The sequence below is a fragment of the Plectropomus leopardus genome, chromosome 18 (assembly GCF_008729295.1).
Source record: "Plectropomus leopardus isolate mb chromosome 18, YSFRI_Pleo_2.0, whole genome shotgun sequence".
NCBI lineage: Eukaryota > Metazoa > Chordata > Actinopteri > Perciformes > Serranidae > Plectropomus > Plectropomus leopardus.
The window spans coordinates 21449377-21463078 of NC_056480.1; the positions used below are offsets into that span (position 1 = coordinate 21449377).

At 38.2% G+C, this 13702-nt stretch overlaps 1 protein-coding gene across 1 annotated transcript; it reads right to left on the bottom strand.

Annotated features, from left to right (window-relative positions):
• Positions 1–378: 378 nt before the first annotated feature.
• On the bottom strand, positions 379–10939 carry stk3 (serine/threonine kinase 3 (STE20 homolog, yeast)). The gene is made up of 11 exons (XM_042506032.1): positions 10786–10939; positions 8661–8741; positions 8342–8470; positions 7961–8075; positions 7309–7473; positions 6993–7160; positions 6190–6327; positions 5862–5987; positions 5575–5779; positions 5098–5291; positions 379–4279 (listed from the first exon to the last, which is right to left on the bottom strand). The coding sequence occupies exons 1-11, from the start codon at positions 10806–10808 to the stop codon at positions 4121–4123; spliced, it is 1503 nt and encodes a 500-aa protein (XP_042361966.1). The 5' UTR covers positions 10809–10939; the 3' UTR covers positions 379–4120.
• Positions 10940–13702: the final 2763 nt, after the last annotated feature.

A 13702-nucleotide genomic window follows, 5' to 3' on the forward strand; every position in this document is an offset into this window, starting at 1 on the left:
AATTTCTTTTATTGGCTTATTTTATGGCTTCAGCTTTCGGTTGGGAAAGGCTGTCAAACAGCAAGGTACAGTGGTAAAAACATTCTAAATATAGTGTACACTTAAACTGCTATGAATTTTTTTAAGATGAACCTTTTTTTTTTAAGTGGCTAAAAACTAAACAACTGACGCAGCAGTTGCTGATCGCCATTTGATTTCATGCATGTGATTCTGGGATTTTCTACACAGAACTTACTGAAAACAAACATTGTGATTCTGCTTATGAAAGCAGCGTCAATAGTAGAAGACTTACGGTACGACAGGTGCTAACTCATGATGGTTTTTGACCTGGAGGTTCATGTGTCCTTTTATAAACCCAGAGATAAGATCAAAGCACAGTCATGGTTAACTATAAGTTTTTATTATTTCTTGCACCTCTTCAAAATAAAGTATTACAAACAAAAGATAATAAATTAGGTGGTTCAAACATATATGCTTACATTCCACTCTACACCCTTAAGTCATTATATAGCAGAAATAACAGTAAAATAAATGAGACCAAAATCAAATAGCTATATATCAAATAGTGATTTCAGATTTTACTATACATATTATGGCAGATTCTCCGCAATGTCATTGTCACATCATTTCAAATGGGGCTTTTTAATTGTACAGAGCAAATAATTTCTGTTAAAGCTGAAAATCCAGCTTTCATATTAACAGTGCTGTCACCTGTACAGTTACTACAATAGCATTCCACTAAATAGCAAACATAATTATAAACATGCATAGTCTAGAACACGCAGAAATCAAGCCACATATATTTGACAAAGGGCAGAAATATAAACAGCCAAATCAGCTACCATATTTAAACCAGTGTCACAAAGAAATACGTTTTAAACACATTTAATAAATAAATTGTGAATGCTTGTGTGTAAGTTGCCAATGCACTGCCGACTTAATATATGAAAACAATTCATGACAAGAATGTTAATGATTTCTGTGAAAGAAAAGGTTAAAAAAAAAAAAATCACACAAACATACAGACATGATTATTCAAAAGCTGAGACAAAACTGATTGAAATTTGGTGTTTCAATATGTCAGCTCATTTTGGCCACACTGTCCGTCAGATGAGAGTGTAAGAGTGTAACAGGTCTATTCATAAGATTATGGTATTCGCAAAATGTCAACTAATATGCAGTAAGTGTGGGCTGAACCGTCAACACTGCATATTGACATTCATCGGTAACAGATACCTGCAGATCTATTGTACCCGCAATTTAAGACAGTCAAAACTCATTCAAAGGGTCATTATTAGCACATGCGTAAAATCAATGAGTCCAAACTAAACTACGACCACAAAACAGCAGTTTGTTTCCCTCATGAAGTAGGAGTAGAAAGAGATTTCACTTAAACATTCACACTGGTGATATAAAACCCAGTTGACATTGGATTTTTGAGGCTCACAATGAAATCAATATTTGAGAGCTGGCAATCTGATAACAGCCAATATTTATATTTTTTTAGGATAAACGCATGACATGAACCAGTTTGATATTCCTTACAGGCCAAGTGTGCAGGATTTAGGGGTATGTTTTGGCAGAAATGGAATACAAATTTGCTTAACTATGTATTTATTTGTGTATAATCACCTGAAACTAAGAAATTGTTTTGTTTTGTTGTTGTCTTTACCTTACAATAAGCTGTTTATCTCTACATACAGAGCAAATCCTCCTCCACACAGTCCGCCATGTTGTTCTACAATAGCACACAAACACTTGCCCTTTTTAAAAGCGTCTTCAAGACCGGAATTTCACGGCATTGTCCGACCTCGCTGTTTGTATAAAAGGTACAGTCGTGAAATGGTGGGAGAGTTGTCTCACCTTTAAGCTGGCAACAGCGCCAAAAAAACAAAGTCTGTATAAACAAGGCAGTAGCTGCAAGTAGTTAGTTATCAGATCAGAAGAATAGCAACCAAAAGTGTCTCCAAATTGCAAAAACAATGAGGTGCGGGAACTCCTAAACCTTGTGAGCAGAGGATGAGATCAGCCGCCATGTAACAAAGATGGCAAATGATTATTATTGTTCATAAAGTGCTGCACGTATTATATATTACACTACAGGCCAACGCTGTTGTTATATGTCATGCCCCTCACTTCTCTTTTGATTCCACTGTGCCAGTATGCTGTCTAAAATCAATGTTGTTTGGTTCTGTGTAAAAATGCAAAGGCAGCATGAAAAGGGTATTTTAGCGCCCCTATATTTTGACCTCTGTGTATAAAGGACCCCTTGCATTTTCTCATCAACCACTGTAGTTCTCCTACATGCTTAGCACACGCTCTGCAACCTCACCACGTTGCCACTAAATCCTACACACTCGACCTTTGTTTAAGAAACAATGTAACAGTTTTGTGTAAATTTTAGTAGATATGTTAAAATTAATTTGAGATAGCCCTTTTTTTATTTGTATGTATTCATTGTTTATTTTTTAGCTACTTTTATCATTTTGTATGAAGGTTTCTGCTCAACCTGATACAAGCTATTTGATGAAGAAGGCTTGAAAATGTGCCAGTTTACAGGATTAGCTGTGCCCGGTGACTTGGTGTTCCCTCACTGAGTGCTGAACTGTAAGCAAATTTGACTATCCTAAGACAATAAAGGAATGACAGACCCTATTCTCCCTATAATTGGCTAATGCGCATTGCCTTTGTTGGTTGGATTGGTTAGGTTTTGGCAAATGGAGTGGGATTGGTTAGGATTAGAGCGGATGTCAAGGTAAGCCAATCAGAGGCTTTTACTTCACTATCCTTGGACTCGCAAATTTGCAAAATGTTACTGTTATGCCTTTTCACAGCTTTGCATACAAAATACTTCAACATCTAGTTGAAATGTTCTAGAAAATCATATTTGAAGTAAATCATAGTGTTGAACAGTTACAGAAAACATAATCAGAAGAACCTTGAAAGAAATCTGCAGGACGTTTGTAGGGACATTAAAATAAGAGTCATACAGTATTTTGGAATGCTTTCACTTGTATGGAAATCTGTTTTGTTTTTTTTTTAACTTGGGAATGAATATTGGTGCCAACTCTGGTTTTAATTTGAGTACGGTGGATCATTTTGTCAATTAAAAGCTCCTTTCAAGTCCATGAAGAGCAGCGAGGAAGTGGGACAGGTGTGTTATGAGGCACTACGATGCATGGAGTAAATGTAGACAGTGCACTGGATGATTAAAAGGAGTCCAGAACATCAGACTCAAAAACTTATCATTAAGTCAATGATAATTAAGACGAATGAAATAAGTTTAGAATTTTCTGGTCCGCCATGAAAACATGCACAGTACGTTCTTCACCACCCACATGATTTCCATCATTTCTGTCCATTCTTGCTGCTTTCCACAGTCCACTTCCAACACATCTTCAAGTGCAGAAATGGATTCAACCACCTGGCGACTTGGTTGTTTTTTGTTGTTGTTGTTGTTTTTTTGTTGTTTTTTTTTTACATTGCTTACTTTAAAACCAGGTTTCAAATATTTTAAGGCATTCTCAACTTCACCTTGATTGTCTTTGGTCATGGACAAGCCTCCACAGCTTTGAGTTGCAGGTATTTCCAAACTACGCTCTATGTTACATTTACACTGAAAAAGTCTGAGGAAAAGACGACCACTCGTCATCGACCGCTGTGGTTATCCTGCTGCTACTGCCAGATGACTGGCTCCTTTATGTGCTAACGGGGATTCCCAGGGTTTTTTTCTGTGTGACAGGAAACTTCATTTCATTTGGAAAAGGGGTAATTCACAATGTGACTTTCAGATGTCTCATATCCAGGCCTCAGTTCTCTTTGGCTGCAGTCCTGAGCATCATTCATGGTAAACCAACTTTACAGGAACCAAAGACAAAGAGACAAGATCTAAACTGGAGGTACAGCATCTCGACATTATGTAGAAACAAGGCAGACGAGTGAAGATTCCAGGAGCCAAAATGGATGCAAAGAAAGCATCCTACTTCATTCAGAGGCCAGTTAGCAGTCAGAACAGCAGTGGGCTTCCAACAAGGACACTACGGTCATCTTAGTTCCTCTGAGTCAATAGGACGTAAGTTTTGCGGTGATGGTGGTTTTGGGAGACTAGAGGGAGGGGGGCTCAGAAATTCTGTTGTCGCCTCTTCTTGGCATCCATGGCATCCAGAATGGGCTGCCTTTTGGCGGTGTAGCGCTGCCTGAGCTCCTCAATCTCTCGCTCCATCATGGGATCCAAGGCAGTCAGGCGCATCTGCAGCTCCTCAAAGTCCAAATTCTTCAGCTGGACGACAGCACACATATGGAAACACAGACAAACAGCAACAGAGATGAGATGAGTCATGTTTAGTGTCCTGTTGAGGATAATATTGTAAGAGCAGCTTCTGTTTTGCTATTTTTAAGCTGTGAGGCGCTGCTGTATATTGCAATCCCTCAAGAATTTTACTGTTGCTTTTTGGGTTTGTTTCGGCCCGAAGTGCTGGATTTAATGGCAGCTTTTTAAAAAAAATGTAATGCATGACTTGAAATTGCCCCCACATTGAAATTGTGGGGGCAAGTGAATTTTTTTTAAAAAACTGTGATTTTGTCTCAGATTTGGATCCTGTTATTATAACCATTCAGTGTTTCCCTCAGAATTAGAATTTATTTGTGATGGTAGGGTGTACAACAGCTGTTCACCGACAATCAGCAGTTGCTGCCGTTTGACAGAGGGACCATCGCTGTGAGCTGCTCTTCTCCTGCTCCCTCTGCTAAATTAGCATGAACAAACAGCAAGAGCTACAAGGTACTGCTGTGGACAGTGGCAGCAGCAAAACATGTTTTAGCCACTTTAAAAAAATCAATATCAGTTCAAGTTTGTGCTATATTTAGAATATTTTCATTGCTCTCAGATGGGGAGCTGAAGCCTTTATGTACTCTCTCTTCAAAGTCACTTTGACAAAAACAATCATTTTACCTCAGAGAGCCTGGGTTCTGCTGATTTAGTGCCGTTCAATCAGTTATTTTGTGTTATTGTGTGATTTTGGTGGAAGAAAAAATACTTCTAAATAACCTCTTTAATTACAGCAGTGCCATCACATGCTCAAGGAAGATGTTACTCACAAAGTCAAAGTCTCCGTCCTGAGGCACCTTCCAGTTGTCGGGGAAGACGTTCTTGGACTGGATGTGGTAGCCAGGCTGCTCCTGTGGCTGGTTGTGGTTGTAGTTTTCCTGCTGCTGGGCGGCCTTGTTAGAGTCCTGCTTGTCAAAGTAGTCCATGAAGGATGGACGTATCGGCTGCTGGGGGGTGGCGTGTCCTGTGGAGGAGGAACAGGGTCGTGCTTCAACTTTTGATTAATTAGTGTCTTTAATTAGAACTCCTGTATGACAATGTCACAGACCAAAGCCACAACATTGACACTCTCCTGTTAGTTCAAGCCTTCAATTAACTTTCATCACCTGAAATGTGAGATTTGGAGGAAACTCTTGTTTTATGATAGTGGTAAGTGATGATTACACTTGAATTTTGATCACTATTCTCCACATAACTGGATCAACATTTGTGTGTGTGTGTGTGTGTGTGTGTGTGTGTGCTCTCACTCCTCATGGATCCCTGGTCCTCCTCCTCCTCTTCATCATCATCACTGTTGATGACCATAGTACCCAGGTCCGACTCCAGCATGGTGCTGCCGTGTTCAATCATGGTCTGTGCCCCATCACTCATGGTGCTCGTAGCCCGCATGGTTCCTGCGCCCTCTGAGCCCGACTTCACCATGGTGTGAGAGTCAACCTCCGTCTCCTCCTCCTGGAGGACATTCGGTCATATAGCATGAACAAAGAGCCGTCAAACCCAGTCAAGTTTACTATTAAGATCTCAGCATACGCACAGAGTTGTCGTCCTCCTCCTCCAGCTCTCTCTGCTGCTCCTGCTGCCTCTTGGCTTTCATCTCCATGGCCTCGGTTATCAGGTCTCTCAGAATCGTGACCGGCTTGGCCTGGCTGATAAACGGGTGCTGGACATTCACAAGAACAAAAAAATAAAAGTGTTTTGTGTCACAGTGTATACACAAATTGAACATCAATGTTACTTTGTTCAACTCTTGCATACACTTATAATGCACTACATCAGAGTTTCTCTGAGTGTATACACCCGGGCGTTTATGCTCTGCTTGTACAAGTTTTAATCTGTGTGTGAGTGTGTGTCCTTCTTCCAACCTGTAGGAGCTGTGTGGCAGTTGCTCTCTGCTCTGGATTCTTCACCAGACACTTCTTGACAAAGTCTGTGAAGTCATCTGACCAAAGCTCTGGCTTTCTGAATGTCGGAGGAGGGTTGGTGGGGATCATGAAGATCGCCTGGAGGAAAGCAGAAAAAAGTCAGGTGGAAAGATTCATTGAAAAGGATTGCAACACATTTTGATGGATGACACCTCAACACTTTTCCATGACTTTTCAAGGACCTATAATGAAATATCCATGAATAATGTAACTTAAATAACAAACAAAACTGTATAGTACATTTACTCCAAATGTTAACTGTATTAATATAAGCTGTCCATGAACACGGAGCAGTAGTGCTTTCACAGTGGGGAAGTGACAGCCAACAGTTTGATTTGCCTGTTGATACATTTCTTTAAAAAGATAATGCTCCGTACCTTTGAACTACCACGCTCTACATTCAGAGCAGTTAATTTACCATGATGGTAAATAAAACGTCACAACTTATTAGCGCTACGTCACATTTAAGATTACAGTAACAATTTCATGACAAGCAAAAAACTCCTTGTGATTTTCTGAACCTTTGAAGTATTTAATGAATTAAAGGATTTTTTCTGTTCTGAAAAAAAAAATGTGGAAGTTCATGACTTCACCAGCTTTCCATGACCGTGGCAAGCCCTAAATTAAGAATCATGTCAGTTGATTCTTTAGGTACCTCAAATCAAAACTTCTAACCAACCCCTGCTTCAGAGCGAAGTGGTTGGGTTTAGGCACCTACTACATCAAACTATGTTTACACTCACTCTCATGGGATGGATGTCAGCATAGGGAGGTTTGCCCTCTGCCATCTCTATGGATGTGATGCCCAGGGACCAGATGTCCGCCACACAGTTGTAGCCGATCTCCTGGATCACCTCTGGGGCCATCCAGAACGGAGTGCCAATCACAGTGTTTCTCTTTGCCATGGTGTCCTTCAGAAAAAAAAATGCTGGTATCATCATTATGAACTTGAAAATCAGTTTTTAAATTAGTGAAAGATCATGCACTATCAGTGGAAGTTAGATGAGAACATTCACTTTGCCATCAGTTGGACAAACCCTCAAACTGCTGTAATGTTACCGTTAGCTGTCCAGCGACTCCGAAGTCTGCCAGTTTGGCGTGTCCCTCAGTGTTGAGGAGGATGTTTCCCGCCTTAATGTCCCGATGGATCTTCCTCATGAAGTGAAGGTATTCAAGACCCTTCAGTGTCGACTTCAGGATAGTGGCAATCTCATCCTCTGTCAGCTGATGGTCAAAGGAACAACAGCACAAAGAGATGGAAAAGAAAATGCAGGAGTAAACAAAGATTTGATGCAGGGATGTAACATGAGTGTGACCTATTGGGTTTTTTTTTTATGTAATCAGCTGTCACACACACTGTCAACCAGGACACTTTTTCTCTTACTACATGGCTAAATGAACTCTGAGAATTAATAAAATTGTTGTGCCAGTGTTATAGCCAAAGGCGTACTCAGAAATCGATCCTTTCAGAATTTGTTGTGCACAACTGTTCAAAAAGTTTGGTAAGAACTGTGTAACAGCTAGGATAGTCATCGTGACATTGAGGCTTTTCACCCTCCTAGGTACTAAAAACAACTTCTTGTTAATGTCAATCTCTTGGACAAAATTTATCAGACTACATATTATAAACAATTTGCTCTAAATAAACTATAAAACACAAATATAACCTCTGATCAGTTGTGAACCACTGACAATTTGGTTGAGCACCCACCGTCTTGTTGCGCAGTCTGATAATGTCAGACACGGAGCCGGCCCCACAGTACTCCATGACAATCCACAAGTCTGTATTCTTGAAGTAGCTGCCATAGTACTTCACTACGTAAGGGCTAGGGAAGAAACGTAAAACAGAGTGGTTATCAAAAGAGAAGTCTTGTTTAGAACAAAAACAGCAGAAGTGAAAAAACGTGTAAATCACGACATCAGAGAGCTGTGCAGGCTGCAGCAGCTGACTACTACTGTTAAATTAAACATCTCATTTAGAGCAAAGTGAACTACTGACAGCAAATTTGAAGTTTTGAGGACCAAAATGATATTTAAGTCTAATTTATGTCAGGAATTTGGAGGTCTGGGGAGAGCTGTGTTCTCCTCTGACCTGTCACACTGCTGCATGATGGAAATCTCCTTGATGATCTCCTGCAGATCTGACTCCACAGGAACCTGCTTGATGGCCACCACCTGGCCCGACTCCTTGTGGATGGCTTTGAACACGCTGCCATAGGAACTTAACACACACATAAAAGTTAAAATATGTCCAGAGAGCATTTTATAATAATGATATTATTATTAAGAAATGAATGCATTTGACAACAAAGGAGAATGATCTTAAAAAGCACACTTGGTCTAATGGACTTAAAATAGTTTCAGTCAGTGGCACACAAGTGGAAACAGTTAGTCATGACAAAACATCTTACCCTTCCCCGAGTTTCTCTAAAACATCAAACACTTCCTCTGGTTGTTTGGTCAAACTGTCTTCACTCAGCTTTTTCAGCTTGCTGGAAAAAAATGGAACAAGTTAAGGATAACGTTGGTAAAACAAGTAGTGAAACCAAACTAAAACACTCTAGCATAGAGGCACCTAAAATCAAAGTTACAGGGGATTCTCACACCTTCGCATTCAGCTATAGACATCAGCTGAATTAGGTGTTAGAATATGTAAGTGACCTGAAAGTTTTTTTCATGTGGTCACTTTTAACAAACAGTTCAATGGTCTCATTTATACTGGTTATTAAGCAGAGATATTTTGGGTTATTTCAGGTGACATAAGTTAGTCTTTGAAAAGTGATGTGGGTGAATGGCAAGGAGATAGAGACATTAATTTCACTCACCTCAGTCAGATAAATTTGACATTTTTATACCTTACATTGAATCAGAATCGCAAAAGGAATTATTTTATTGCACTATTTTGCATTATTTTCTCTTACAATAAACCTTGGTTTGGTTTTAGGTGCATACATGAAAGAAGTAACTGTTTCAGAATAGGCTCATAATTTTTGAGCAAGATGATGTGACAAAAAAATTAAAGGGGGACACACCACCTACTATAAAAACTCTAATACATCATTCCCATGACCTTGGAAAGTTCAATCAATATTTGGGAACATGAACTACTCTCTCTAAAAGCCAGAAACCAGAGAAGTTAGTCTAAAATTTGTTATGTTATAGAGTATAAAGTCTGGATTCGCTCCATAGACAGTGAATGGGAGCGTGACACGAAGATTTCTTGTTTTCTTTTAATACCAAATTGAGTTTTATTTTAGTGTGGTGTTTTAGTTCTAAAGCAGAAAATGTGCTCATACACTCAGAGCATTTCCCCTCTCGGTGTCCCCTAAAACATTTTTCACTATTCATCATCTATGGAGCAGCTCCAGACGTTGTGACATCACAAATTTTAATTTTAGCACTCTAGCTTTTGGATTTAGGAGAGAGATGTTCATGTACAATTCTATTTTTTAGACTATCTTTGACCACTGGAATAACATGTATGTATTTTGAAAATTGGCATAGTTCCCCTTTAATATGGGGATGTGAAAAAGTTCACAGCAGAGCATTTGTAAAGTACAAAGAAAATAGTTCAGTACAGTTTTTCAAGAATCTGTCCTGAAAGTTTATTGTTAATCATGTAGGCAATCAATGGATTTATTTTTAAAAAATGTAACAAATTCAACCAAAAATGAATATTGTAGTTGAAGTGTCAAACGAATTTGCTTGTATTAGCCCGTTTCCAGTTTCTCAAGTGTGATAATTTAATGCATTTCTGTTTTTAACACTATCGTCATTTACATAATGTTATATAATTGGGTTTTGGACAAAACGAACCCTGTGAAGTCCTCAATAATAGAAAATCAATATGATTATTAAAAAAAAGATTAACATATAATGAAAATGCAGCCCTTAGTGAGTACATCATAGCTGAACAATTATAATAATAATAGTTATAATAATAATAATAATTAAATGAAAATGCATGGTTAGGAAAGCTTACACATAGACCTGAGTGACTGTACTGTTGTGTATAACGCTGCATCGCAAAGCTGTTTCTCCACCTCAGGTAATGAATGATCTTCAAAGAAATGAGCTCCTGTGATGTCAAGTTGGCAAGACGACCACACGAATCACCATGGCAATTAATCAAATGGATGCAAAGGATACTCATTTGCTTTACAGCGCTGTGTGAAATTGTTACAACTTAAACACAATTATTAAACTTGTATTATGCAGTTAATGGCCAAATATTAATGTAACATTACGTCAGATCAAAATGTTACAAAAGGTACTTATGAAATAACACAGTTACTCAACAGTGAAACTGATTGGAAAGAAACTAGCAGTTTTAACACCAGACCAGTAATTTTGAAGTAGAATGACCTCTAAAATCACTAACTCGTCTTTAGTGAGTGGAAAGTTTGACAGAAAAACTGTCGAAGCTAACTAAGTTAGCATCAGCTAGCTGACCGAGAGCTACCGCCTACGTTAGCCTTTGAGCTAGCTAGTTAATAGCTTACAAGCACGTTTTAAACCAGTCGAAAGTACACCAACCTTTTGGGCGCAGACGGCTCCATCGTGTTTAACGTCAAATAATAAAAAAGCAACGGACTAACAGCAAGTTATGGCAATTTTGAGGCCGATAGTCAAGATGTGAACATTGTCGACAGAGTCGTTGTTGTCAAAAACTAGTGGAGGGCCAGCTGAGTGTCCGTCAGATGGTGGACAGTTTGGGGATACAGCGCCCCTGTTGGACCGGCGTGCAAAACGAAAACATAACCTCTAGATTTAGGGACTGTGCGTTAGGTGTGAGAGGGGAGGGGGTGCTGCAAAAACGGGAAGGTATGTGGAATGTTTTTTTTTATTATTATTTTGGATGAGGGAAGGGTATACAACCTTAAAAGGCTGTATTTTGTTAATTTTACTGCTACAATCTTTTTAGCTTTGCACCTCTCTTTTGCGATCATTGTTTTTATTATGATATTTTAGATACAATTGATTGTGTTGGTGAGGTTACATGTTCATAGGTCAGAATGCAATAAATAGCCTAGACAAAGCATAGAAAAACAGCAGCAAAATTAAAGAAGAAAAATAACAATACAACTAAAAGAAAATCATTGCATTGGTCAGCCTATAAACAGGTCAGTAGTTCAAAGAAAAAATAATGAATATAATAAATAAAAATTTGCAAACAGCACCAACAACCCTACCCTCTTTACACCACCCACCACACACCCACCCCACCCTCCCAAGGACCCTATGGATATGAGGGATGATTAAATTAAGGATTTTATTGTACTTGATTGCTTTGCACCTCTTGTCTGCACGTTTGGTTTTTTTAATTCTTTCATTTAAAATTGTAAATTATTTAGAGACATCTCATATCTTATCTCTTTACTCTTTTTTAAAATCTGTATCCTTTATTACGTTTATATCTTATCGCTTTGTAAAGCACTTTAAATTGTCCTGTTGTATGGAACGTGCTATACAAATAAAACTTGCCTTCAAATTTGCTGGGACCAATCGTTATTTATGAGAGGGGTGCTGCATAAAGGAAGAGGCATGTCAAAAAACTTTGCATGGGATGGGAGTTGTGCTTTTTTTGTTTGTTTTGGCTCAAGGGAGGGGCATACAACTTTAAATGGCTGTATTATTATTATTATTATTATTATTATTATTATTATTATTATTAATTGCCCGATTTTTAAAGAAAACATGCCCTCCAAACCTGGTGGGAATATTAATGAAATGAATTATTATTTATTATATTATTTTTATTTAATTTATAAATTGATTTGAAATGCCTAATTAAGACAAAACAGACGAACAAAAGAAGTCACCCCCAGCCACCCCCCTCCTTTGATAAATAAAGAACAGCCCCTTATATGCTTAGAAACAATGAACAATGTAGAACAAATACATCACAAACATGATTTAATCTATTTTATTCTCAGATTATCTACATTAGTCTGTATGGGCGCAAAAGCACCATATGACATATCTTCTGACCAATCACGAACCGCTTTGCTTTGAGGTGCACGACGGTGGTTGTACGCATGCGCACAGGCAGCAGTGTGTGTGTGTGATGTGAAAAGAGAGGTAAACAGCGATCATTAAGCGAATTAAAGCGGTGAGATGTCTCTTATTTTATCGTTCGTCCTCTTGTGTATTTTATTTTTACTAAGATTATAAATTATTTACAATTTCTGAAAGCCCTTTGCGGTTCACTATACCCACCAGTTGAGATTGTTTGGGCTAACTGTCGGTACCACCATGCTGTTAATGTGTTAGCATGCTATAACGACACTTTGTGATTGCTTCTGCTGTCTTCTTTTTTAGAAACAAAAATGGATCCTCAGAAAGATCTGCAACCACCCAAACAGCAGCCTATGATCTACATATGTGGAGGTAAAATCCAACTTTTGCTTGTGTTGAGGGAACCGTTAGCTACTACAGTTGTACTACTGCTAACGATGCTAATTTACCAGCCCTTATTTTGTGCTGTAATGCAACTCCTACGACTGTCACAACTGCTACTGCTTTTACATTTTTTACCACTGCTAGTACTCCCATAACTATTTCTGTTACCGTATACTATATAATTACACACAGTTCTTTTCGAGCTGAGTCAACAGTAGCAACGTTACTGTTAGTACTGCTGCTGCATTTTGAAATAATTATTATGTAACTTTAAGTGCCTCAGTTTAGGAATGAATACCATTAAGTCCCAATAGTATGGTTTTATTCAATTAATGAATTTAGTTTATTTTTATCATTATTAGTGTTAAGTCATATAGCTGTGCCCAGACTAAACTGAATTACAGGATACCACAAAATAGATCCTAAGAGTCAAAAGATAAACTACTTCTTTTCAATAAAATCTTCATTTTGAACAACAAACAGTGCATTTAGCTTACAGATTCAACAGGTTTGTGAATGAAAAGTAAAATATTAACTGCTTCAAAATGCTATACTCTAATACTGATAAGCTAACATTTGGCAAATTATTGTCCAGCTCATAAAGTTAATTGTTTTTGTAATATTGTTTCTGTCTGTATTTGCAGAGTGTCACACTGAAAATGAAATTAAGGCCCGTGATCCAATCCGATGCAGAGAGTGCGGTTACAGGATCATGTACAAGAAGAGGACAAAGAGATGTATCCTTTAAATGTAATATTATGTGATGGCAAAATGTTTTTATAAATAATATGTATGAACTGAGTGTTATAACACCTCTACACTTCCTTGACTCTTTGATTTCAGTGGTTGTCTTTGATGCCCGATGAAGATGAGGAGAGCAGCCGTTTTGATTATTTTAGTTGTGTACTATTTTTGTAGTGTATGACCGTGTAAATAAACCGATTGACAGCTCCATAAGTTTTGACCTGACTACAGATTTCTGAATTATGGTTGACGCTCACTATTTTCATTTCAACACAGATAGCACTGTTTTATATGCAAGTAATGGATG